Source organism: Ovis aries, chromosome 11 (genome assembly GCF_016772045.2).
Source record: "Ovis aries strain OAR_USU_Benz2616 breed Rambouillet chromosome 11, ARS-UI_Ramb_v3.0, whole genome shotgun sequence".
In the NCBI taxonomy this organism is placed as follows: Eukaryota; Metazoa; Chordata; class Mammalia; order Artiodactyla; family Bovidae; genus Ovis; species Ovis aries.
Window position 1 is genome coordinate 7512939 of NC_056064.1, and position 27718 is coordinate 7540656.

General features: G+C 47.1%; 1 protein-coding gene across 2 annotated transcripts; it reads left to right on the forward strand.

Annotated features, from left to right (window-relative positions):
- Positions 1-5503: 5503 nt before the first annotated feature.
- On the forward strand, positions 5504-27718 carry SCPEP1 (serine carboxypeptidase 1). Of its 2 annotated transcripts, XM_004012387.5 has the most exons (13): positions 5504-5599; positions 8645-8793; positions 10676-10765; positions 12798-12953; positions 13337-13411; positions 14846-14918; positions 20097-20134; positions 20627-20755; positions 21359-21452; positions 22195-22308; positions 24260-24397; positions 26040-26203; positions 27117-27718. In XM_004012387.5, the coding sequence occupies exons 1-13, from the start codon at positions 5524-5526 to the stop codon at positions 27177-27179; spliced, it is 1359 nt and encodes a 452-aa protein (XP_004012436.2). In that variant the 5' UTR covers positions 5504-5523; the 3' UTR covers positions 27180-27718. The 2 variants fall into 2 exon arrangements, with proteins under 2 accessions (XP_004012436.2, XP_060251088.1); XM_060395105.1 differs by having other exon boundaries at positions 26040-27718.

The window sequence follows — 27718 nt, forward strand, 5'->3', positions numbered from 1 at the left end:
TTTCTAAAACCAGCTTGAACATCAGGGAGTTCACAGTTCATGTATTGCTGAAGTCTGGCTTGGAGAATTTTGAGCATTACTTTACTAGCATGTGAGATGAGTACAATTGTGTGGTAGTTTGAGCATTCTTTGGCATTGCCTTTCTTTGGGATTGGAATGAAAACTTTTTCCAGTCCTGTGGCCACTGCTGAGTTTTCCAAATTTGCTGGCATATTGAGTGCAGCACTGTCACAGCATCATCTTTCAGGATTTGAAATAGCTCAACTGGAATTCCATCAGCTCCACTAGCTTTGTTCGTAGTGATGCTTTCTAAGGCCCACTTGACTTCACATTCCAAGATGTCTGGCTCTAGATTAATGATCACATCATCATGATTATCTGGGTCGTGAAGATCTTTTTTGTACAGTTCTTCTGTGTATTCTTTCCGCCTCTTCTTAATATCTTCTGCTTCTGTTAGGTCTAGACCATTTCTGTCCTTTATCGAGCCCATCTTTGCATGAAATGTTCCCTTGGTATCTCTAATTTTCTTGAAGAGATCTCTAGTCTTTCCCATTTTGTTGTTTTCCTCTATTTCTTTGCATTGATCGCTGAAGGCTTTCTTATCTCTTCTTGCTATTCTTTGGAACTCTGCATTCAGATGCTTATATCTTTCCTTTTCTCCTTTTCTTTTGCCTCTCTTCTTTTCACAGCTATTTGTAAGGCCTCCCCAGACAGCCATTTTGCTTTTTTGCATTTCTTTTCTATGGGGATGGTCTTGATCCCTGTCTCCTGTACAATGTCACGAACCTCAGTCCATAGTTTATCAGGTACTCTATCTATCAGATCTAGACCCTTAAATCTATTTCTCACTTCCACTGTATAATCATGAGGGATTTGATTTAGGTCATACCTGAATGGTCTAGCGGTTTTCCCTACTGTCTTCAATTTAAGTCTGAATTTGGTAATAAGGAGTTCCTGTCTGAGCCACAGTCGGCTCCCGGTCTTGTTTTTGTTGACTGCATAGAGCTTCTCCATCTTTGGCTGCAAAGAATAGAATCAATCTGATTTCGGTGTTGACCATCTGGTGACGTCCACGTGTAGAGTCTTCTCTTGTGTTGTTGGAAGAGGGTGTTTGCTATGACCAGCGCATTTGTCATAAAAAAGAATGAAAGATTGCCTTTTGTGGCAACACGGGTGGATCTAGAGATTATCATACCAAGCGAAGTAAGTCAGAAAGAGAAAGACAAGCACCATCTGATATCACTTATACCTGGAAAGTAAAACGTGGCATAGGACTTCCCTGGTAGTCTGGTGGTAAGACTCTGCCTGCCAATGCAGGGGGCACGGGTTTGATCCCTAGTCTGGAAAGATTCCAGGTGCCACGGGGCAACTAAGCCCAGGGGCCGCAGTTTCTGAGCCTGCTCTCTAGAGTCTGTGCTCTGCAACAAGAGCGGCCACCACAGTGAGAAGCCAGCGTATCACAACTAGAGAGTGGCCCCTATTCACTGCAGCTAGAGAAAGTCCACTCTCAGCAGTGAAGATCCAGTGCAGCCAAAGTTAGTTAGCTAATTAAAAAATTGAAACATAACAAACTCACAGAACATAGACTTGTGGTTGCCAAGAGGGGAGGGCGCTGGGGAAGGGAAGGACTGGGAGTTTGGGGTTAGCAGATGTAAACTATTCCATACAGAACAGATAAACAACAAGGTCTTACTGTACAGGAGGTCCTCCAGGGAACTATATCAATATCCTGGGATAAACCATAGTGGAAAAGAATATTTTAAAATAATGTCTATATATGTATAACTGAGTCACTTTGTTGTACAGCAGAGATTGGCACAATATTGTAAATCAATTATACTTCAATAAAAACTTTTTAAAAAGAAACAAAAATAAACACAAGAAAATTTCCTTTTGGTTTTTCTTTGCATCTTCTATTCCTTTGCTGGGACTTTCTATTTCCTTGCTGAGTCTTTCTATCCTTTCATTCATTTCAAATGTGATAATCTTGTCTGCTTTCAAATGCTTGTCAGATAATTCTAACATCTCCCTTATCTCAGTGTCAGCATTTATTAATTGTCTTTTTTCAGTCTGATGTCTTACTGGTTCTGGGTATGAAATTGAAGAAGTTGGAATCTGAACATTTTCACATTATGGTCGGACGTTCCAGATCTTATCCTGCTGGCTTTCTCTGATTCTGCTCTGGTGGGGAGGGGAGATTCTGCCAGTTGGGGACCGAAGTCCGAGTTCCTTACTTGGGCTTTGTTAACACCCAAAGGTGGGAGTGGCAAGGAGGCCTCACTGCTCCTGCCAATGGTGGGGCTTCCTTATATAAGGCCGTGTCCTGGCTGACAAGTATAAATGGATTTAGGCAAGCTCATTTGTCTCTGGCTCCTAATTTATTTTTATATGAGTTTGGAAATTTGAAAAACAAGCTGCATTCTGACACACCCCACGTATAGAGGTGGATCCCTGTTGTAGCACCTGCTGGATTTAAACTTAGAAACTGAAGCTGAAAATAGGGAGCATGAAAAATAGCTTTGGCTTCTCTGGGTTTTCCTCACTCCTAAGAACTGTTTCCAGTCCATTTCTTCTCCTATATTTTCCTGTCCTCACTCAGCTTTGTCATGCCCTTTGTACCTTCCTTCCTTCTTGACTTGTGGGCTTTGTTATGGTTCCCTGCCTGCTATGATCCTGTTTGAGTTTTGGAAATCAGTTGCTGTGCCCTTTAGCCCTATTCCTTCAGGAAATTAGCCCCGAAGAAGAGAAAAGACACTTTTGTTGCAATTATGCAACAAAATTTCCTGCCACACAGATCTGGTAATGAGATTGCTTGCCTACACCTCTTTCCAGATTCACACCACTGGCAGTGAATTGGTAGCTTGTCAGGGGCTTCCCTGGTGGCTCAGTGGTAAAGAATTCACCTGCCAGTGCCTGCCAATGCAGGAGATGCAGGCTTGATCCCTGGGTTGGGAAGATCCTCTGGAGAAGGAAATAGCAACCCGCTCCACTATTATTGCCTGCAAAGTCCCAGGGACAGAGGAGCCAGGAGGGCTAAACAACAGCAGCAGTAGTCAGGATCCCACCTTCAGATCCAGACTTACCCAAATCCCCTTATACTTTATTCTCCAACAATCCCCCTATGACTCTGTGCTGTGTGTTTAGTCGCTCAGTTGCGTCCAACTCTTTTCAACCCCATAGACTGTAGCTGCCAGGCTCCTCTGTCCGTGGAGATTCTCCAGGTGAGAATACTGGAGTGGGTTGCATGCCCTCCTCCAGGGGATCTTCCTGACCCAGGGATCAGACCCAGGTCTCCCGCATTGCAGGCGGATTCTTTACCATCTGAGCCACCAGGGAGGCCCAGACTGTAGCTCCCTGAATATGCTGTGGCCTTTGAGGCCTTACATACAGTAAAAGTATAATTTATCTTAAACTTGGAAAAAGGAAAAATGCTGTTTGCCTCCCTAAGATCATGGCAGAGTAGTTTCAATAGGCCCACACGGCTCTCACAGGGTATTCTCAAATCCGACTTTGTGCTCCTATTTGGCCAACCACCCAGTACGGCCTGATCCCCAGTCTCATGGAGTCCACAGATTAGCGGGGAAAAGAAAATTAAAATGAATAACTGCACAAATGATTATTTTAAAACAATTATGATGAGTATCAGAAGGTAGTCAGTCAGTGCAGTCACTCAGTCGTGTCTGACTCTTTGCAACCCCATGGACTACAGTACACCAGGCCTCCCTGTACATTACCAACTCCCAAGCGTACTCAAACTCACTTCCATTGAGTCGGTGATGCCATCCAACCGAAAATAGTCTGTCACTATTTCCATTATTTGATTGCAGGGACAAATATCAATAACCTCAGATATGCAGATGACACCACCCTTATGGCAGAAAGCAAAGAAGCACTAAAGAGCCTCTTGATGAAAGTGAAAGACGAGAGTGACAAATTTGGCTTAAAATAACATTCAGAAAACTAAGATCGTGGCATCCAGTTCCATAACTTCATGGCAAGTAGATGGGGAAACAATGGAAACAGTGACAGACTTTATTTTCCTGGGCTCCAAAATCACTGTAGATGGTGACTGCAGCCATGAAACTAAAAGACACTTGCTCACTGGAAGAAAAGTTATGACCAACCTAGACAGCATATTAAAAAGCAGAGACATTACTTTGCCGGCAAAGGTCCATCTAGTCAAAGCTATGGTCTTTCCAGTGGTCATGAATGGATGTGAGAGTTGGACCATAAAGAAAGGTGAGCACCAAAGAATTGATGCTTTTGAACTGTGGTGTTGGAGAAGACTCTTGAGAGTCCCTTGGTCTGCAAGGAGATCCAACTAGTCCATCCTAAAGGAAATCAGTCCTGAATATTCATTGGAAGGACTGATGCTGAAGCTAAAACTCCAATACTTTGGCCACTTGATGCGAAGTACTGACACATTGGAAAAGACCCTGATGCTGGGAAAGATTGAAGGCAGGAGAAAGGGATGACAAATGATGAGATGGTTGGATGGCATCACTGACTCTATGGACATGAGTTTGAGCAAGCTCCAGGAGTTGGCGATGGACAGGGAAGCCTGGCATGCTGCAGTCCATGGGGTCACAAAGAGTAGGACAGGACTGAGCAACTGAACTGAACTGATTTAGGAGTAACCTGACCCTCACACAGCCCTGCACAGTTTTGTTTCCTAGCTGTAAGAGGACTTATCGGTACACCCTAAGATAAAAATGACCTACACACACACACTTACATCCTTTTTTCCCTTCCCCTTCCCAAACCTCTAACTGCCTGTTTGAAATGACTGTTGTCATGTTAACAACACAGAATTAAGCTGATGACAAATTACCAAGAAAAAAACAAAATAAAAAACATTTACTATTGTATTTTAAAAGATGACGTAAAGCACTGGGGTGGGGGGAATCTCAAATGCTAACAATGTTTAAGTAGTGTCTAAATTTTTTCCAAATTTCCAATATGTCTATAATATACGTAATTTTAAAGGAAAAATAATTTTAAGAACAAATCTGTGAAAATGGAAGCCCACAGCTTCCAATGACCATCTGACCGTTCTTAATCTGATTTGGGGCAGATGCAGCAGTTGGAAAGGAAAGGTCTTTTGTTGGGGAAGGAAGAGATGGGCGGCGCAGGAAGAACGGTCCTCTGGTTATTTCTCTGTAGCGTCTCAGTCCTGTGGTACAAACCAAGTCAAATCAATGCATTAAGCGCCTCTTCCTGTCTGCTTGTCCCCAAAACGGAAAGACAGGCGTAGCGGGGCAAAACGGAACACCCTGGGCGCGGCTGCAGAGATGCCGGTGGGACCGATCTGCAGAGGGCGCCCGGAATGGGGCCAGCCGCTCTGCCCGCCCAAGCGTCTCCCCAAGCACCCACTAAGCCTCTCCCAAGCCCCGCCCACCCGAATCCCCGCTCCGCCCCCGACCAGGCCCCGCCTCCGCCCGCCCAGCTTTGCTCCACCCACCGGAGTCACGTGGTAAGGCGCCTAGACTAGCCGGTAGCTGATGCAGTCGGGAGGTATTCATCATGGAGCTGGCCTCGCGAAGGTGTCCCGTGCCGCTGCTGCTGCTGCTGCTGCTGCTGCTTTTGGGCCTGAGCACGGGTAGGTTCGGGCAAAAGATGCTTCAGCGCCCGGTGCCTCCTTCTCTCCTCCAGGGATGAGAATCAGTTAGTGGGTTTGTGCTTTTTAAATCATATTCCTTTCCCCCTGTTTCAACCTTGTGGCATTATTTCGCTTTTGAAACTCACTGTTTTTTTAATTCGGAGTTATTTTTCTGCTTTTTTCTGACTCCGGGTATTCTGATGCTTCCTTTCTCCCCTGCGCGTAGTTAGAAGCAGTTTTGCAACATGTAAGGTTTGGAGAAGCTGATGATCAATGAAGTTTCCACTATCTAAGGGCCACCTCCCTCTTCCTGCCGTGATTGGCTGCAAAATGAGATTATAAAGTTGTTTTCAGCTGAAACACTCTGTCCAGAAGACTCTAAAAAATAATACCAAGAATGGGACACTTTATTGAGAGTAAGACTTTCTCCCTGTACCTCATCAGAACAGGCAAGATAATATCTTCCCTCATTGAAGTCCTTTTTGACAAAAACAAATTCGTGTTTAATATGATGGCTTGCAAGTTGATTTTCAGTCTTTTCTTCAAGCGAAATGACTCCTGATCTGAATCAAGAACTGAGAGTTCCAACTGGCCACAGACTTGTCTTGTGATCTGAGGCCAGTTGCTTAACTTGTTTTCCCTTCTGTAAAATGGGGATCATATGACTCTTGTGCTTCTGCCTGGGAACTATCCAATAGGTTGCCCATCAGATTCTAACAGTGGTCACTGGCAGGGAGGCTTCCCTGGTGGCTCAGCGGTAAAGGATCTGCCTGCAATGCAGGAGATGCGGGTTCCATCCCTGGGTTGAGAAAATCCCCTGGAAAAGGAAATGGCAACCACTCCAGTATTCTGGCAATGGCACCCCACTCCAGTACTCTTGCCTGGAAAATCGCATGGACGGAGGAGCCTGGAAGGCTGCTGTCCACGAGTTTGCTGAGGGTTCGACAAGACTGAGCAACTTCACTTTCACTTTTCACTTTCATGCTTTGGAGAAGAAAATGGCAACCCACTCCAGTGTTCTTGCCGGGAGAATCCCAGGGATGGAGGAGCCTGTGGGCTGCCGTCTATGGGGTTGCACAGAGTCAGACACGACTGAAGTGACTTAGCAGCAGCAGCCAGTATTCTTGCCTGGGAAATCCCATGGACAGAGGAGCCTGGTGGGCTATAGTCCCAAAAAAGTTGGACCCAACTTAGGGTCTAAACAGCAACAACAAACACTATCAGGAAAGGGAGGAGTGCCAGAGTTTAAGTTAAAACAGACCAAGCCTTATCTGCCATTTTCAAGGAGACTGTAATTTTGTGTTACTTGGTATGTATTATCTTACAGCCATACCTAAAATAAACTTTCCAGCCTTTCTGTTTTGCTCATCAGACCACTTTCTGGTTGCCTTAATCTCCATCCTTATTAAGTTTTGAAACAACATTGTCTCCTCACCTACTCTCTCTTATTTTGGGGACCAGTTTTTGTCCTTTCACTTGCCACAGAGGCATGACATTCAAAAAAGAGGAAGTAGAAGCAGAAAACTCTGGTAACCAAGGATCATGCTTTCGTTACGGTTTGACATTAGCCTTTTTTACCCACAGAGTGGTATTTGAGAAAAGAAAAGGTATCACAGCTTGGAAGTTATTACTTTAGCAAAGGTGACATAGTTAATGTATTTAACCTACTCTTTTCTGATACATATTTTGCAAATGCTAAAAAAGTTAACTTTGGTTAACTCTAAATTGGAGGAAAATTGGAGTTGTGGGATTAAAGAATATATGTATGGCTTCTATAAATTTTCTGCCAAGTTGCCTCCTCAGAAAATTATGTGCCAGTATGCACTTTTTCCCACAGTGGTGAGGCCAGTCTCCTGTCTCGTGCAAATAGAGCCGCTGCCATCTGTCAAATAAGCAAAGATTTTTTAGTAACCTCACTATTGCTTTAATTTTCATATCTTTGAATATTAGTGATTTTTTCACCTATTTATGACATTTGTATTTTTGTTTTCATGAATTATTTTCTTGTGGCATTTATCCATTTAATTATTAAGACCTTACTTTTGTTGTTGTTATGACTACTGTTATTTATTGAATGCCTAGTAAGTGCTGCTGCTGCTGCTGTTGCTAAGTCACATCAGTCGTGTCCGACCCTCAGTGACCCCATGGACTGCAGCCTACCATGCTCCTCCGCCCATGGGATTCTCCAGGCAAGAGTACTGGAGTGGGTTGCCACTTCCTTGCTAGGCATTGTCAACTATTGTGATTGTTGCAAATATCTTATACTTTTTAATTGATCTAATGATTAAGGAAGTACCCTTCTTCATATTTATTTCTGATCTTTATTTGTTGTTTTGCCTTGTATTTTCATTGTATAGAAATGTAACAAGTTTCTGTCCTCAGCACTTGCTATTTTGCTCTATAGTCTCTGGAAGTCTGCTTAAATCATTTCCCCATCCAGAGGTCAAAAAAACATTCAACTCTATTTTCATATTTTTTTCACATCTAAATTTTAAAAATGAAATATTTGATCCACTGGGAATTCATTTTGGTTAATAGTGTTAAGAGAGGATCTATATTTCTTTTTTCCTTTTTTTTTTTTTTTTTTTTTTGCTTCAAGGAAGCTAACAGTTGCCCTGGCATAATATATTGAGTAATTTTGCCCCACTCACTTGTTGATGCCTCTTTAATTGTATACTAAATGAGAAACCAAAATCAATGTGATGCATTTTGAGATTTTTTTTGCCTAAATGTAAATCTCTCTCTTTTAAACAATTATGAGCATGTTTCATGCTTTCCTGTTAAAAATCCAAACATTTCAGAGGGTGTAGAGGAAAATGTGAAATCTTTCAGCCCCCTGGGCCTCTGTTAAGTTGGGTTTGTTTTTTCATAAGTTGAAAATTTATTCAATCTAAGTTGAATTTTTTTTTCTTTTTCTCCACAATGTATTGAAGTAAATACATAAACAGAAACCAAATGACCTGGAACCTAGCCCGGCCATCACTCCTAGGCTTGGCATTTACCAGGACATGGACATTCTTCAGGAAAGCCGTGTTTGTGTTTCAGGAGCTGTCATCAGCCAGCCCAAGGAAAACAGCAACGAGGTCTGGGGTTATTTGACTGTCCGGAAGGATGCCCACATGTTCTGGTGGCTCTATTATGCCGCCAGCTCCTACAAGAACTTCACAGAGCTGCCCTTGATCATGTGGCTTCAGGTAAAAGTAGTTTTACTGCCTGACCTGAGGTTGAGGCCAGGTTTCCCCCACTTACCATCTTGCTCGCCTTTGAAGGCGCGCAGCTCAGCAGTGCAGAACTGATGTGGTTCAGCAGCGAGGTCGGGGTCTCCTAGACCTCAGGATTCAGCATCCTTCTGAGGCAGACAAAGGCAGTGTTATTGCCAAGGAAGCCAAATCAGAGAGTGAGAGAGAGGTTCTGGCCTTTTGCTGGGGTCCTTTTCTACTAAGCCCAAACCAGACAGGGGCAGGAACCCTTACTGGATGCTCTTAAAGTCTCATTTGACAATATGCTGATACAAAGTGTTTCTGGAAGGTTCGAAAGCAAAAACTGAGCTACCCTGACCAGCCTTTCATCTCCCTCCCCTCCCAGTCCTTTCTTCGACCTGACTTCCATGCCCTAGGAAATTGATATTTTGAAAGAACTCAGCCTTTTGTATCAGTGTTGAGTGTGGGACCCTCTGCTTCTCCTTAAATTGTATTTGCATGTTAATCTTGAGCTCTGGTGGTAGGATTGAAGACTAGAAACTGGTTGAAAGTTCTTGGAAAGGCAGGCAGAGGATCCTTCCTAAAATGTCTCTCAGAAGTTGGCCCACACCCACCTGGAATCCACAGTCTAGGGAGGGGTGGAGAAACGAAGTCTTGCTTCACCTTCTGGAAACTACAGGCTCGTCCTAGCTGGGGTGCCGGGTTGCTTACCAGTATGTGGGGGTTCCCTGGTACTCGTCTCCATGAGATGTAAATATCACTTCATCCCAAAATGTTATTATTCCTAAGCAGCTTCCCAGTTCTCCCAGCTGTGCCGATAGATACAGACTTTTTTAAAAATTGATTAATGATCCCTTTACAGTGTTGTAAAAGTTTGATTTCTGTCATACCCAATATGAATTTGCCTTGATTCACGGACCTAACATTCCAGGTTCATATGCAATATTCTTTCCAGCATCAGACTTTATTTTCACCAGCAGGCGCATCCGCAGCTGAGCGTCATTTTCCCTTTGGCCCAGTCTCGTCATTCTTTCTGGAGCTATTAGTGATTGCTTTCCACTTTTCCCCGGTAGCATATTGGACACCTTCTGGCCTGGCAGGAGCGTCTTCCAGTGTCATATATTTTTCCCTTTTCATACTCCTCATGAGTTTCTCAGCAAGAATACTGAAGTGGTTTGCCATTTCCTCCTCCCGTGGACCACATTTCATCAGAACTCTTCACTGTGAACCACCTGTCTTGGCCCTGCCTGGCATGGCTTATAGCTTCATTGAGTTACACAGGCCCCTTTGCCACAACAAGGCTGTGATCCATGAAGGCGTCATCAAAGATTACATACGACAGTACCTTTGAGCAATGTTGCTTATGCTGAAACCCCCTCCAGGTAGGAGAAGTTAATGATTAATGATAGTATGCCGCCCACCAGCATGTAGACCCCAGACCAGTAGGACCTGAAGGTTGATGAGGTTGACTCCTTACCTTACCACCAACCCATGAGAAGAATGTCCATGAGCTGATCACACCCTCTTTGAACAATTTCGGTTAATATAAAACTTGTCACTGTCTTCCCCAAGTTGGGATGCTCGGTTTTGAAGGCATTAGCCTGCTGTGTCCCCCATTACCTGGTGAAGTGATAAAGCTGCCCTGTTCTACTTCACCCGCAACTCTGTCTCTGAGATGTGATTCAGCACCGGTGCAGAGAGAAGCTGAGCTTTCAGCATCCCTGGTTCATTGGACCAGCTGTGTCCTGTGTGTAAGGCTGACCCAGCCATCGCCGAGTCATAAATCGTTTGCAGTGAGTGTGGTCATTGTTGTAATGATGAAGGCTTGACAGACATTTTCTCCGAGTTTATTTTTGGTTCTTTCTTTCTTCCACAGGGTGGTCCAGGTGGTTCCAGCACTGGCTTTGGAAACTTTGAGGAAATCGGGCCACTTGATAGGAATCTCCAACCACGAAAGACCACTTGGGTACAGTGAGGAAGGCCCCGAACTCTCAGTGCCACGTGGCCTCTCGCAGACTGAACCCCACCTGATCCCATCCCATCCCCAGGTTGAGGGGCCCCGCCCCACCCCCGCCCTCTTCCTCTGTATGCAGGGGGGCCTTGGGTGCTTGTCCACAGGCCTCCTCTCTACCAGCTGCTTCCATTTCTGAAGGCAGCTTGTCCTGCACCGGTCACCTTCCCAACTCCGTCACTCTCCGCTTCCCTGCAGAAACCTCCGTCTGCTCTAGCAGACACCTGGACCTTGCTACAGTCTCAGACACCAGAGTCCCACCCTGTGGCCACGACCTCCAGTCCTTTCTCTCTGCTCCTGCTCCTCTCTTATCTCAGCGCTTGTCTTCCTCCAGACTTCAGGCCCCTGGTCTTCTGCCCTTCGGGCGCCCCTCTGGTTCTCTGACTCCGCCTTCACTCTTAGCTTCACCTTCTCACCTAGCCCCTCTTGACCAGCCCCCACCCCCCGGCTCCCTTGTCCTTCTCCCTCCAGTCTGGGGTCCGTCCCGCTGTCCCCATGCTCGACCTCTGCCCCCAGGCTGCCAGGTGCTGAGGGGCTCGGCGAGTGGGGGTTTGGCTCTGGGCTCGTGGCCACCCTCTGCTCTGTGCCTCTGCCCCTCCCCCATCTGCTGATGGACCCTTAGGTTATTTCCACCTTTTGGCTGTGATGAGTAATGCGGGCAACATTAGCGTACAAATACTGGTTGGGTCCCCTAGTTTCAGTTTGGGGGGGAATTTCTGGGTCCTTTTGTAGCTCTGTGTTTAATACCCAAGGTTGTTAATATTTTTCATCCACCCCTCTTTGACTGCCTTTCGGGGGTGCTTTCAAAGGTCTCCCCCACCCCCACCCCATAATCTACAGGCCACACGAGTGAAACTCTCCAATGCCAGGCCCTCCTCAGTTCTTTCAGGTTCCCGGAAGACCAGATCCAGTTTCCGACACAGAAATTGGCTCCTGCTGCCCCCAGTCACACCTCCCAGCTCCTCTCCAGTGCCCTCTTCCTTCAGGCCTTTGCAAGGGCGATTCCTGGGCCTCGGCTTCATTCCTTGGGCCACCCAGTCACACCCAGCTCACCATGTTCACCTGAGTCTCACTGCAGGAACGCCTCCTCCGGAAGCTCCCCTCAGAGTCCTTTGATTTTCTTGTCTGTCTCCACACTGGTCTTCAGGTGGATTTTACTTGTGACTCAGGGGCTTTGCACAGGCTCTTCCCTCAGCCTGAAACATTCTTATTTATACATGCTTCCAGGTGAAATATCACTTCCACTTGCAGTAGCAGAATGCCCCCTCTGGCTTGTCCCCGAGCCTCCCATGACAAAGAGAGCCACGTGATTGGGGCAGAGAGCTGGAACAGGAAGTGAGGAGGTGCTGGCCTTGGTCCTGATGCTGCCATTACCTATCCAGCTTTGTGACCCTGGACAGGTCCTGGGCCTTTTCTGGGCTTTGATTTCCTAAACAGTAAAGGACATGGCTGGACTGTGTTATTACTAGGGATCCTTCAGGATATAAAATTCTAAACTTCTGTGGGAAAGGTAGTAGAATAGATTCTGTTTTTGTAGTGTTCCGCAAAGCCAGCCAACGTGGAAACGGGGTTCATCTTAAAGCATATGTGTGGTCCGGACCTCCTCCTGCTTCGAGCTGTTGCTCAGACTGATACCGAACAGCTCTCTCTGCGCTAGCGCCTCCTGCTTCGAGCTGTTGCTCAGACTGACACCGCACAGCTCTCTGCGCTAGCGCATCACATCCAGGACGTCCGTATCGTGTGAAAGTAACAGCCTGGATGCCTCACTTCCTTGCATATGTGACTCTTTGCTTCTTGGCTCTCCTTTTCTTTGCTGTACTAGTCCGTGTCCCTAGTCCAGATGTTTTTTAAACCCATTTTAATAACAGACCATAACCACACTGATATCCTCACATGTGTGGCTTTTGTTGAGCTCACAGATGATCAAAAGATAGTTGGGGACTGGCTGGCTGATTGCAACATTTGACTTTCCTGGGGTGGCGTGTAGCTCCAGTCGGCCAGCCTCCTGTTTGTGGATAACCCCGTGGGCGCTGGATTCAGTTATGTGGACAAGGCTGATGCGTACGCCAAAGACCTGGCCACTGTGACTTCAGACATGATGTTTCTCCTCAAGGTCTTCTTTGATGACCACAAAGAATTCCAGGTAAGCGGGGGCCTCAGAAACAGCTCAGCGAGGGGCTCGAGGTCATAGCACTGAATCCATCAGGTGCAAACACCCGCAAAGAGTTACACGCCCAGCTCATTCCAGAGAAAACCTTTTTGTACCCAGGGATCAGGTTGTAGGCTTCTGTTTCTGTCATCTCTAAAGATGGTTTTAGCTTGAAAGAATGACCCTGCACCCAGTATTCTCCTGAAACATAAAAATCAGATATGGGAGGAAAGATAAACAGAAGCAGATTTGTTTTGCCTGGCCATTACATGCAGTAGAAATTTGAAATGGATTCATGTGAATTAAAAGGCATTCAGGAAAAAAAAAAAAAAGGCATTCAGGATATTTAATTCTTTATAAATTCCTTTTCTTCCTAGAGTGTTCCATTCTACATTTTCTCAGAGTCTTATGGAGGAAAGATGGCTGCTGGCATTGCTCTAGAACTTCAGAAGGTAAGAGGGAAGATGACTCTGTTGTTTGGTTCCAGACAGAAACTGATTATGTTACTTGTACCCGCCTGATAATTAAATATACTTTGAATAGGACCTTGTACATGGAAAGTAAGAGTAAGTCTGAATACCATAAAAAGTTTCAAAAAGAATAGTGAAGTTGGCACTGTCCAATATTAAACAAGCTGTTCAGCTGAGTGAAGCAATTTGGTGCTGGCATAGCAACAAACACAGATAAATGTAGCAGGTTAAAGAGTCTGGAAGCATATTTTATCTGTACTTGTATATATGGGTGTATATGCATGTGACGTATGTATGTGATACCTATATGTCATACTTAACATAGGATCGTATATAAATGATAGGGTGGTATTTCATGTCACTGAGGGAGAGACAGAAGGTTCAGCAAATGGTTTGGAGACAAATGGCTATTACTTTGGAAGTTAGTAAAGTTGGATTCCTGCCTTGCATAAAACATCAGTGTTTTGTTTTGACTGCGCTGGGTCTCTGTGGCCACACCTGGGCTTTCTCTAGTTGCAGTGAGCAGACCCTACTCTTCGTTGCGGTGCACAGGCTGCTCCTGTTGTGGAGCACGGGTTGAGGGTGTGTGGGCTTCGGTAGTTGCGGCTCATGAGCTGCAGGGCTCAGGAGTTGTGGTTCATGGGCTCAGTTGCCCCGAGGCATGCGGAATCTTCCCGGGCCAGGGATGGAACCCATGTCCCCTGCATTGGCAGGGGCAGTCTTAACCACTGGACCACAAGAGAAGTCCAGAACAGCAGTTCTATGAGTAAATATTTTACAGTGAACTTGTATGACCTTTGTTTTTCATTGAAGTATAATTGACGTTCGATATTGTATGTTCCCTATTTACAATATAGTAGTGGTAGTGTTCGTCACTCAGTAGTGTCCGACTCTTTGTGATCCCACAGACTGTAGCCCCCCAGGCTCCTCTGTCCATGGCATTCTCCAGGCAGGAAAACTGAAGTGGAGTGCCATTCCATTCTCCAGAGGATCTTCCCAACCCAGGGATCGAAGCCAGGTCTCCTGCAGTGCAGGCAGATTCTTTACCGTTTGAGCCATAGGGAAGACTCTCATGAACAATATAATGATTTACAATTTGTAAAGGTTATACTCTGTATATTCCCTGTGTCCCTTCTAAAGAAGACAGGGGCTACACCAGACCCCACACAAAGCCTGCCAACACCCTTGGGAGAACTTCACAATTCCTGTTCATTTTGCAAATGGTGGGCGGCAGGGCAGTTACCTTTGTCCTCTAGTGGGTGTCTGAGGTCTTTGGGTACCCAGAGCATCCCGGGTGGGCAGAAGCGTTCTGTGCTCAGGAAAGGCCGTGTATTAAGGCGTGACTCCCTCCTGTTGAGGAAGGGAGGGAGGCCCCTGGGTCTTCTTGACAAGGATGTTTCTTGGCTTCTCTTTCAGGCTATTCAGCAAGGGGCCATCCAGTGCAACTTTGCCGGGGTTGCTCTGGGTGACGCTTGGATCTCTCCCATCAGTAAGTAGGACATTTTCAGATTTCTTTTTTGGCAGGGGGCAGGGGTGGGGGTTGGGAAAGGTGTGTTGATGGGGCTGAGCTGCACCATGTGCAAGGTCTTAGTTCCCTGACCAGGGATCAAACCTGGGCCTCCTACACTGGGAGTGACTGGGCTGCCAGGGACATCCTTCAGTCCACATTGTGAAAAGGACTGCCCTTTGTGTGTCCTTTCTGGATGAACCTCCTAGGACACTGTGACGTTGCAGGAGCCTCGACCCGAGACCTAAGGGGTCAGCGGGTATCCTGCCAAGCGTCTCGCTCAGAGTGGCAGAACTGGCCTCCTGCACCCTTCAAGGGTCTCATCTCAGCTGCGCTAACAATGCTAAACACTTTATATGTGTTAACTTTGCTGAAGCTTAACGACATCTCCATGGGATGCTTGGTGTTATTATCCCAGGTTTGGAGGTGATGAAACTGAGACTCGGGTTAAGCAGTTTTCCTAAAGTCACACAGCTAAACCCAGGATGCACGTGAAGGCAGCGAGCACTTAGCCGTCACCGTGCATTCCTCCTTGAGACCAGTAGGTCAGCCTCCTCCTTTGCAGGTCCTCTTTCTCTGGTCCAGAATCTCCCGAGCGCAGCTCACATGACGCACCTGCCCTTGTGAGTCTGTCTGCCCAGCCTTGAGGCCCTTTGTCCACGTGCACCTTACGTGTCGCTCCTCTACCCCAGAAGTACTCCCTTTTTGGAGGAGAATTGCTGTTCACTTCCATGTGCAATTATTAATTGCTTGCTAGGGAGCAGGTGCTGTGCTCCGTGCCAGGAAAGATACACAGACCTGCTTCATGCCTTCAAGAAGACCTGCACAGTTCAATGTGGTAACCATAGCCACAGTACCGAAATCAGATTGATTATATTCTTTGCAGCCAAAGATGGCGAAGCTCTATATAGTCAGCAAAAACAAGACCAGGAGCTGACTGGGGCTCAGATCATGAACTCCGTATTGCAAAATTCAGACTTAAATTGAAGATAATAGGCAAAACCACTAGACCATTCAGGTATGACCTAAATCAAATCCCTTATGATGATACAGTAGAAGTGACAAATAGAGTCAAGGGATTAGATCTGATGGACAGAGTGCCTGAAGAACTATGGACAGAGGTTCGTGACATTGTACAGGAGGCAGGGGTCAAGACCATCGCCAAGAAAAAGAAATGCAGAAAGGCAAAGTGGTTGTCTGAGGAGGCCTTACAAATAGCTGAGAAAAGAAGAGAAGTGAAAGGCAAAGGAGAAAAGGAAAGATATACCCATCTGAATGCAGAGCTCCAGAGAAAGCAAGGAGAGATAAGAAAGCCTTCCTCAGTGATCAGTGCAAAGAAACAGAGGAAAACAATAGAATGGGAAATACTAGAGATCTCTTCAAGAAAACTAGAGATACCAAGAGAACGTTTCATGCAAAGATGGGCTCAATAAAGGACAGAAACAGTATGGACCTAACAGAAGCAGAAGATATTAAGAAGAGGTGGCAAGAATACACAGAACTATACAAAAAAGATCTTCATGTCCCAGATAATGATGATGGTATGATCACTCACCTAGAGCCAGACATCCTGGAATGTGAAGTCAAGTGGGCCTTAAGAAGCATCACTACAAACAAAGCTAGTGGAGGTGATGGAATTCCAGTTGAACTATTTCAAATCCTAAAAGATGATGCTGTTAAAGTGCTGCACTCAATATGCCATCATATTTGGAAAACTCAGCAGTGGCCACAGGACTGGAAAAGATTAGTTTTCATTCCAATCCCAAAGATAGGCAACACCAAAGAATGTTCAGACTACCGTACAATTGCATTCATCTCATACACTAGCAAAGTAATGCTCAAATTCTCCAACCCAGGCTTCAACAGAACATGAACCATAAAATTCCAGATCTTCAGGCTGGATTTAGAAAGGGCAGAGGAACCAGAGATCAAATTGCCAGCATCCGTTGGATCATCAAAAAAACAAGAGAATTCCAGAATAACATGTACTGCTTTATTGATATGCCAAAGCCTTTGACTGTGCGGTTCACAGCAAACTGTGGAAAATTCTTAAAGAGATGAGAATACCAGTCCACCTGACCTGCCTCCTGAGAAATCCATATGGAGGTCAGGAAGCAACAGTTAGAACTTGATATGGAACAACAGACTGGTTCCAAATTGGGAAAGGAGTATGTCAAGGCTGTATATTGTCACCATGCTTATTATTTAACTTACGTGCAGAGTACATCATGCGAGATGCCGGGCTGGGTGAAGCACAAGCTGGAATCAACATTTCCGGGAGAAATGTCAGTAACCTCAGATATGCAGATGACACCACCCTTATGGCAGAAACTGAAGAAGAACTAAAGAGCCTCTTGATGAAAGTGAAAGAGGAAAGTGGAAAAGTTGGCTTAAAACTCAACACTCAGAAAACGAAGATCATGGCATCTGGTCCCATCACTTCATGGCAAAAAAATGGGGAAACAATGAAAACAGTGACAGACTTAATTTTTTTGGCTTCCAAAATCACTGCAGATGGTGACTACAGCCATGAAATTAAAAGATGCTTGCTCCTTGGAAGAAAAGCTATGACCAACCTAGACAGCGTATTCAAAAGCAGAGACATTACTTTGCCAACAAAGGTCCATCTAGTCAAGGCTATGGTTTTTCCTGTGGTCATGTATGGATGTGAGAGTTGGACTGTGAAGAAAGCTGAGCGCCGAAGAATTGATGCTTTTGAACTGTGGTGTTGGAAAAGACTTGAGAGTCCCTTGGACTGCAAGGAGATCCAGCCAGTCCATCCTAAAGGAAATCAGTCCTGAATATTCCTTGGAAGGACTGATGCTGAAGCTGAACCTCCAATACTTTGGCCACCTGATAACTGACTCATTGGAAAAGACCCTGATGCTGGGAATGATTGAAGGCAGGAGGAGAAGGGGACAACAGAGGATGAGATGGCTGGATGTCATTGTCGACTCGATGGACATGAGTTTGAGCCAGCTCTGGGAGTTGGTGATGGACAGGGAGGCCTGGCATGCTGTAGTCCATGGGGTCGCAAAGAGTCAGACACAACTGAGCAACTGAACTGAGCCACATATGACGTTTAAATTTATATTAATTAAAATACAATAAAAATCGCAGTCTTTGGTCTGCACTGCTAACATTTCAAAGTATCCAGTAGCCACAGGTGGCTGTGGACTTGTGGACCACACAGATACAGAACGTTTCCATCACTACAGAAAGTTCTATTGGCCATCATAGGTACACATCCAGGATCAAACTACGGCTTCTAAGTCAAGTTTGTCCTGCCACCCTGCTTTAGTAAATAAGCTTTTTGCTGGGACACTAGCGTGCCCATTCATTTGTAGAATACAGGTCATCTGTTTGGAGCCTGCAGTAACAGAGTTGAGTAATTGCAACAGAGACAGCTGACCTGCAAAGCCAAACACGTTTACTGTTTGTCCCTTTACAGAAATGGTTTACCCATCCCTGGGCTAAATAAAGCAGGAAATCGGATGCCTTGGAGGACTGCAGTTGATTCTTTATAAGAAACTGAGGCCCAGGCTTGATGGTTTAGCTGGAGAGGAGAATGACGGCTAGTCTCTGCAGGACCTGGTGTGTCTGCATTTCTCAGGGTGTGTCGTGAAGAATACCAGCCCAGTGAAGTGCTATGCAAAGGGCTCCACGGCCAAATAAGTTTTGGAAGTGCCAAATACTGGCCCCACCTCCTCAAGGTTCACAGGCACATTAAAGGCTCTGATAAGTCCTGCAGTTTAAAAAAAAAATGTGTTGTCTTGCATAACCCCAAAGGTATTTGGCCAACAAATCATATTTCTGTGTTAATACCTAGGGAAACATCCTGCAGAAGTGAGATTATTTGAAACAGACTTTGAGATGCTTGGGCTTTGGGGGAGCTGTCGATGGCTTTGTAGCAAATGAGTGGTGTGTTGGCCGTTGCGTCATCTTAATGCCCTCTTGTAAGCTAAAAGTGTTCCTGTTGCTCAACCTCTCCAGTATGATGGCTGTCAGGGATATAAAAGAGAGACATTGAATATATAAGGGCTGTGTTTTCATTTACTCTCTTCTCCTCTTGGAGAAGCTATTCTGTTACCCGACCCTAATGATTGGAGTAGGAAGTGGCATCCTGCTCCAGTATTCTTGCCTGGAAAATTCCATGTACAAAGGAGCCTGGTGGGCTGCAGTCCATGGGGTCACAAAGAGTCAGACGTGACTGAGTACAGAGCATGAGCGCCACGTATTCCAATGTGCTCTAGAAGTTACGGTCCTTCATAGAAGTCAAAGTGTGTGTGAGTCACTCAGTCGTGTCCAACTCTTTGTGACCCCATGGACTGTAGACCGCTGGGCTCCTCTGTCCATGGAATTCTCCAGGCAAGAATGCTGGAGTGGGTTGCCATTTCCTTCTCCATTGATATAAGTCAACTGTATTTCAATTTAGGAAAAATTACAGAAAACAAAAGAAAACCACATAAGCAAAAAAAAAAAAAAAAAAAAGTTCTGCTTGCTACCTCCTTGGCACTTCTATCAGTGGACTAGCCTTATGTAGTTACGGTAACTGTGAACTTGTCCAAACCAAGCCTACTGTTCTCTGTGAAGTTAGGTGTTGTCTTACTCACATTTGTCTCATAAAATTCGTCATTGGCTTTACTTCAATTCTCACACCTTTAAATTCTCAGTGTATTTTTGGAATTGAAATGAATTGATTGGCAGTATAGCCCCAGAAACTTAATGCAATCAGTATTCGTCCTTAATTAGTTCCCTGGCAGAAGCCTGTGTCCTCGGAGGAGCGGGCAGGGTGCAGAGCAGAGCAGAGGGCGGGGAAATACCTTAAAGCATCACAGTCTAGAAGCGTGCAGATAAGCACCGCCGCTGCACACGCATGGCCTGTCTGTGGAGCCGTCCCTGGCGCTGACTCACTGGCTGGGCCGGTATCAGGCCAGATTAATGTGGCCCTTTAGTCCTGACTCAACAGAAAGGTTCCACACCCTCACCCCACCTCCCAGCCACCGAGACATGAGCCCTGGTGGGTTAAGGAGCCTTCAGACCCAAAGCCGCTGTGTATCTTGCTTCTGTCTCTCTCTGCTTTGTGAGGAAAGCTGGTTAGGTATTTTGAGGGGGAACAATCACAGAAAACTCACTCTGTCCCTATGTGCTGTCCTTCAGATTCGGTGCTCTCCTGGGGACCTTTCCTGTACAGTGTGGTAAGTAGACGAGCCCAGACTCTCACCCCGACAGCCCAGCTGACTTCCTCTGGGTCTGTCTGCAGGAGCAACCAAGCTAGTTGGGTTTGTCTGTGCGGTTGACACTGCCCTTTAGGGACCTCTCTAATAATCAGGTTGAAAACCCTAAGCAACAGCCGGCCTTGGGGACAGATTTAAAAAAACATCAACCTAGTTATCCCATTGCTCCAGGTACTAGACATGCACGTTTTAAAATATGCCCTGGTTTTTATTATAGACATTTCCAGATATGCAGAAAGGTTGAACGATCTTGGTGAATACCCATATACCCATCACCTAGACTCAGTTGCCACTTTCTGGTATCATCAGTAAACACAGCGCTTGTTACGCTGTGCTTGTCTATGGACATCCCCCTTACTCCTGCCGCCCACTCTTTCTGTTACCCATCCCTACCCTGAGCGATGCCGGGGTTCTGTCTCTTGCAAAGTCAGAGTGTTCTTGTTTGCATTCCAGTCTCTTCTAGATGACCAAGGTCTGGCAGAGGTGTCTCAGGCTGCAGAGGAAGTCCTGGATGCCCTGAACAAGGGACTCTACCAAAAGGCCACCAGGCTCTGGGAGAAAACAGAAATGGTCATTCAGCAGGTAAGAGGGGACGCATTCGGGCCAGCCTACTTGGCTTTTCCCTGGGGGTGAAGGGACCTTGGTTGGTGTTGTCAGGGCTGGGGTCTATCCGGAGACTGCCCACAAGTCTGGAAATGATGTCAAGCTAAACAATACATCTGACCAGTCTGAGCAATGACAAGGTCAGAAAGCCACCCAGCCTGCAAGACTTGCCTGTCCCTCAGCTGAAAGTATGGATTCTGTAAGAAAGAATATGTCCCGCCAAGGTGAGTGTCGGGGTCCTTGCCAGCCAGCATTCTGGCCACAGTGAGCCAGGAGGGAAGAATCCCCAGGTTGAAGACTTGAGTGTGTAGGACCCTCTGCAGATTCTTCCTGGAAATTAACACACAGGTTCTTGGTTTTCTCCTGTGGCATTGGAGCCCTCCTTGGATGAGCTACCCCCAGGAGACTGGGCTGGCACTGCTGGTCTCTGGGCTTCCAGAGCTTATTTCCTTCTGGTCTGAGTAAATGTACAAAATTAAAGCTGTGCTTGTACAAGATGGGGAGCCAGGTACCTTACTGTTTTGCGGCTCTGGTAATGGATAAACAAAGAAAACAACCCAATTCATTTCTTGTGTGTTTCAGAACACAGATGAGGTGAACTTCTATAACATCTTAACTAAGAACTCTTCTATGTCTGCAGTGGCGTCAAGGCTAGGATTCACCCAGATACACCTCGGTGAGTGGACCTTGACCTTGTGAGACCATATCTCAGCCTCCCTGCCTTTACCAATTTTTGGAAAAGTTTCATTGACATATAGTTTACCTACCATAACATTCACCTATGTTGTATGATTCAGTAGGTTTTAGTGTATTTGGAACGTTTCATCACCACAAGCCTGTTTTAGAACATTTCCATCACCCCAGAAAGATCCCACATGTCTGTCTGCAGTCAATTTCTTTTCCCACTTCCAGCCTCAGGCAACCACTAACCTGCTTTCTGTCTCTCTAGATTTGCCTGTTCAGGACATTTCACGTAGATGGAATCATGCATGAGGTAGTCTTTCACTTACACGGTGTTTTTGAAACTTGGAAACCAGCTTCTACACATTGAATTACAATGTTAAGCCTCCTGAAGGCTGGATTGAGTTGTCTTCCCTGCGGGTGCTGAATGCCTGATATCCTCCCTTTATTCAGAAGCTGCCAGAGGCCTCTAGGTTCCACTCAGCTGATTTCCTTAGGCCGTGCTGGAGAACCTTACTGGCCCCAAAGGACATAAAATGCCCCAGTCAAAGCCAATAAAGCCTCTCCACTTGGAACACGTGCCTGACTTGCCCCCCATCTGGGGGGAATCAGGGGACCGCTTTTCATCTTCCAGGTGCAAGCCTCCCTCTCACAGCGTCCCTGCCGCTTAGGAAAGAGGGAGGGCCTCTTCGTCTCGTTTCCAGTCCTTTGACTCACCGTGTACCAGTTTGTTTTAGTTCACCTTTTCCAACGCCACGTGAGACGTCTGCAGCAGGATCCCTTAAGTCAGCTCATGAATGGTCCCATCAGGAAGAAGCTCAGAATTATTCCTGATGTTTGCACCTGGGGAGGTAACTTGTGTGACTTAATGAAGTGGTGTTTGTAGAGCCGGGGGTGAAAGAGGTGACTGTTCAAAGCCTTGATTTGCAGAACGGGTGTTATTGGTAGTGATAGTGTGCTTAGTTGCAGGTAGAACGTTATTACCGTTCACATTTGATAGATGGGCAGACATACAGAGACAGTGGGTGGCGTGCCAAAAGTGGTTCAGAATAAAGGATTGGTGAGGGAAGCGGGCGGGCAAAGAAATGAAGCGGTTGGTTATAAGTTGATCACTGTTGAAGCCAGGAGTGGGTCCAGGAGAATCACCATCACCCTCTCCTCGTTACTTCTATATCAGTGTGAACTTTTCTGTAATAAAAACTTGAGATTTTAAAAAGCCATGCCCAAGGCCACAGTTCGTTGTGAGTGTACTGGGAAAAAAAAAATTTATTTTTCGACAGGGTTTGAGCAGGTCGGCCTCTGCAGGCATCCTGATGGGGATGATGAGGGCTGGCATCTGTGGCCTTCTGGTCTGAAGGTCATAGGGGGACATAGGGGGTCCTCAGGGAGAAATAATGTAGCGTAAGTTCCTGCTCAATCTTACTGGGAAGCCATGAGCAAGCAGGACTCCCACGCTCCTGGAGGGGGAACCCGCCAAGCTTAGGAGGGTTTTATTCATGTCCAAGAGCCCCCAAAGCTATGCTCCGTGGGGTGGAACGTTGACAGCTGCAGAGAGACTGGGACTGGGCCAGCCTCCCAACCCTCAGAGAGGTCAGCAGAACACTCACCCTAGACCTGGTGTCTTCATGTCCCCATCACCCGCTGGAGTTTTTTAGAAATGAAGGGAAAGTTCACTCAAATAAAAGAATGCGGTTTCAGAGCCGTGAGGGGTGCAGACAGCCGTGGGGGGCTGTGGCGCTGAGGAAGAGCAGATGTGAGTACCCCCGGGAGGCCAGGTGCAGGCCAGGCTCACGAGAACACACCTTGTCAGCTCAGCCGCCTCCTCTTACCCTCATGGCTGTGTCGTCTGGCCCCAGCTTCTCTCGTCACAGGGACTTTTGCAGATGAAAACTGCTAAGAGCGAACTCCCCCGGCTCTGGGTGTGCCTGTGTAGGGTCTGGAAAGGAGACTCTCCTTTCTGGGCACCCTCAGTGTCCTGAGCCCAGGCTGTCTGCCAGGTGTGTGTAGCTGTTCCAGCTTGCCATGGGCTGTGTTGCCCAGGGCGTGTTTCTCAGCCTCTCTGAGCCTCATGTTCCTTGCACAGAGCTGATGAAGGAAGGCCATGGGATGTTGCTGACGCAGGACATACTTAGCACAGTGACTGGCAGATAAAAGTCAGTGGTGGCTGTTGCCCTTGTTTTTCAACATGGTCAGGGATCCAACAAGAATCCTGTGCAGACCACCTCCCCTGTTGCCCAGGGTTGGTCATCCATGCAGCTGTACCAGGGACAAGCTCCAGCTAGGTTCAGGGCCGGTTTGTTGATGATTTCTGTTAGCCCTACTTGTTCAGAACTTAACACCTGGCCCTGGGGGAAAACAAAAATCAGAAACCTTAGCCTTGGTGTTACTCAGTAAAGGAGGAAAACTAATGCTAACCCCAAAGCCGTGGTGTTGGAGAAGACTCTTGAGAGTCCCTTGGACTGTAAGGAGATCCAACCAGTCCATCCTAAAGGAGATCAGTCCTGTTTCCTCGGGCATTGGCCTTCTTTCTATTTCCAACCCTCATGACAAACGGCATCTGCTCTCGTCACAAGCACCCGAGTGAGCAGAGCGTATGCGCTGTTGGTGCTGGTCTTCTGCATGGCCAGCCTGGGGCATGGATTTCTGGGCCAGCGGGTTCTGTTGGGGAGGCAGCTGTGTGTTCAGTCTTCCCCATGTGGCGCGTGGCGGTCACTCTTGGGGTCCTGGAGGCTCTGGACTGAAGAGTGTCTCTTGTTCAGGCAGGTTCCAAGCCGCTCTCTCTTTCTCCTTCCCCTTGTACAGGCCAGGCCTCCTTCGTCTTCCTGAACATGGAGGGGGACTTCATGAAGCCGGTCGTCAGCATTGTGGACGAGCTGCTGGAAGCCGGGGTCAACGTGACCGTGTATAATGGACAGCTCGACCTCATCGTGGACACCATGGGTAGGAACCGGTCCAAGGGGATTGAGGAGGTGGTGTCGTGGATAGAACTGGCCCCTTGCTGGGGGGTGGGGAGTGATATTGATGTGGCAGGAGAAAGGCCATTTTCCGTTACCTGCATCCACCTCTGACCTTGGCTCTTTGAAGAGGGCAGGGCTGCCTGAGGTTGTGACCCCCTCAGAGAAGTCCAGCTGGTCCTTCTTTTGAGGTCTTCAGTCAGTCAGTTCAGTCGCTCAGTCGTGTCAGACTGCGACCCTGTGGACTGCAGCACGCCAGGCCTCCCTGTCCATCACCAACTCCCAGATCTGGCTCAAACTCATGTCCGTTGAGTCGGTGATGCCATCCAACCATCTCATCCTCTGTCATCCCCTTCTCCTCCCGCCTTCAACCTTTCCCAGCATCAGGGTCTTTTCCAATGAGTCAGTTCTTCTTATCAGGTGGCCAAAGTATTGGAGGTTCAGCTTCAGCATCAGTCCTTCCAAGGAATATTCAGGACTGATTTCCTTTAGGATGGACTGGTTGGATCTCCTTGCAGTCCAAGGGACTCTCAAGAGTCTTCTCCAACACCAGAGTTCAAAAGCGTCAATTCTTTGGCGCTCAGCTAACTCTCACATCCATACATGACTACTGGAAAAACCATAACTTGAACCAGATGGACCTTTGACGGCAAAGTAATGTCTCTGCTTTTCAATATGCTGTCTAGGTTGGTTATAGCTTTTCTTCCAAGGAGTAAGCGTCTTTGAATTTCATGGCTGCAGTCACCATCTGCAGTGATTTTGGAGCCCCCCAAAATAAAGTCTGACACTGTTTCCACTGTTTCCCCCATCTATTTGCTCTGAAGTGATGGGACCAGATGCCATGATCTTAGTTTTCTGAATGTTGAGTTTTTCTGAATGTTGACCTTTAGAGGTCTGATTAAAGAAAAGGATAATTCCCACCCCCACCTCCAAGTTTAGAAAGAAGACGTTTCCTTGACCATTGGACAAAGACCCCAGTTAGCTAAGGGAAAACCTCTCTTTTTGTGTCCAGGCCAGGGTAACACTGCAGGGGAGGCTGCTGACCCTATAAAGCTGAGGACCCAGGGGTCGTGGTCTTTGTGGGGTCACGGCCACGCTGGCTGCCACCCTGTGCCCACCTCCTGGTTTCAGGAGGGCCAGGGAGAGGCTCAGACAGATTGAGGCACGTGATCTGGCGAGTGTGAGCAGCATTGAATGTTTCTGCGACTCGTGAGCCGAGATCACTGAGGACATTTCGAAACGGTTCTGCATTGCTTCCATGAACCCCCCACACGGTCCGCCGTCTCCCTACCTGGGGCTTCTCTGTCCTCCTGGCAGCCCTGTCTGCCTCCAGAGGTCCCTGGCTCCTTCCTTCGGAGTGGGGGAGCCACGGGAGGGTCATGGGCAAAAAGCACAGCTGTCGGGTTTGTCCTGGGCAGCCTGGCTGTGGCTGGGGCACGCAGTGCTGCAAATGCAGAGTCTCAGGTCCCGCCCGGGGTTCTACGCTGGAGTTTGCATTTTAGGAGGATCCCGAGCGCATTTTCTGTGCCTCCCAGCTTTCGAATTCTGTGCCGAGTTAAAGGACCCGAATTTCGGTTTCTGCTCTTCTCAGCCCTTCATGCTGGGCCATGCTTTGTCCCGCTCACCAGGTCAGGAGTCCTGGATGCGAGAACTGAAATGGAAAGAACTGCCCAAATTCAATCAGCTGAAGTGGAAGCCCCTGCACAGTGACCCCAAATCTTCAGAAACATCTGCCTTTGTGAAGTCCTACAAGAACCTGGCCTTCTACTGGATTCTCAGAGCTGGACACATGGTGAGAGTCAGCGTCTACGGCTCTGGGGGTGGCGGGAGCCACATGCGCTGGTCTCATAGGTGCGTGGGGCTTGGTGTGTTTCAGGGTCTCTGGTGAAGCTCTGTTAGAGCTTCACTGAAGTAGTCAATCTGCTGAGAGGTTTAATGCTGGGGTCTCTACCCTCTGCTCTTCAGGTTAAACGAGTTGAATGTTGCTTTCCTCTGGACAGTTTGTCCTGAATAGGAGAGAGGGAGGAATTGTCTTCCCCTAACGTTTTTTGCCTTTTTTTTTTTAACGGCTGTACCGTTTTGTTTTATTTATTTATCTGATTTTTTGACTGTGCTGGGTTTTTCTCTAGTTGCGGTTCACAAGAGAAAAACAGTGGATTCTCTCGTAGCAGAGCAGGGGCTCGAGGCACACAGGCTTCAGTCTTTGCAGGTTGTGGGCTCCAGAGCACCAGCTCAGTAGCCTGGGCTACAAGGGCTGAGTTGCCCTGCAGCATGTGGAATCTTCCCAGACCAGAAATCGAAGCTGTGTCCCCTGCTTTGGCAGGAGGATTTGTAACCACTGGACTACCAGGGAAGTCCTCCCTGACGGTTTGAGGGAGAGATATTAGAGCTCAGTCATCTGTAAGGCTGCACGCAGTGCGGGGTGCATTTCCAGCAGCAGTGGCTCTGGGAATTATGGAAAAGGAGGCATGTTTCCTCTGGACCCCTGCAGCCCAGCAGCATGGGAGCTCGGGAAAGTATGTGTCCAGCACGGGGGTCGTTTCACGGAAAGGGTGCTCTCTTGAGGATGGCACCCAGGTGCGGCTGTCCTCCCAGGGTGTTGTCAGAAAGCTGGACCCTTCCTGGAGCAGGGTCTCAGAGCCAGCCCTGACCCCAGCCCCAGGCAAGGAACTGGGAGCACTAACGCGGATCCTCCTTGCTTCCAGGTTCCTTCCGACCAACCGGAAACGGCCCTGAAAATGATGAGGCTGGTGACTCACCAAGAATAGGATGGCCTGGGCTGGCTGCAGGGGAACTGCTTGGCCTCAGGGCACGGGAGCCCCTGTGAGGAGTCTGGTGCTGTAGGAACCACCCTTCTCCCCTCGAGTCTGACTCCGGGGAGAAGCCGACTTGGGCTGATTGTGAAAGTTCCCGTCAGCTTTGGCAGAGAACAGAATCATTGCCTCTGTAGCAACTTGCCAATCATTTCTGCTTGTGAAAACTTTAAAAAAAAAAAGGATCTGTTTTAATCAAAATGAAGAGTTGAAATAGCTTAACGTTTTCTTCTTATAGAAGCAAATTGTGTGACTTACAGAGAAAACTGGAAATGCAAACAAAGAACCAAATAAATATCTCTATGCTCCTTCCCCAGGGACAAGCACTGTTACCAGTTAAGTGTTCTTCCTACAGCCCTTTTTTTGCTATATATACATACGTATTTTTTTTTACAAAAACACAATCATTGCTGTGTTATGTCATGGTCTACTTTGTTCACACATCAGTATGTCCTAAACCCCTTTTCCTGTCAATAAATTGTTCTCCTATAACA

Bases quoted from the DNA above. Each gene is read 5' to 3' on its own strand.
- SCPEP1 (XM_060395105.1), top strand. From the start codon at position 5,524: ATGGAGCTGGCCTCGCGAAGGTGTCCCGTGCCGCTGCTGCTGCTGCTG. The intron at 8,794-10,675 runs GTAAAAGTAGTT...TTTCTTCCACAG, and splicing joins CCTTGATCATGTGGCTTCAG to GGTGGTCCAGGTGGTTCCAG. The intron at 13,412-14,845 runs GTAAGAGGGAAG...CTTCTCTTTCAG, and splicing joins TTGCTCTAGAACTTCAGAAG to GCTATTCAGCAAGGGGCCAT.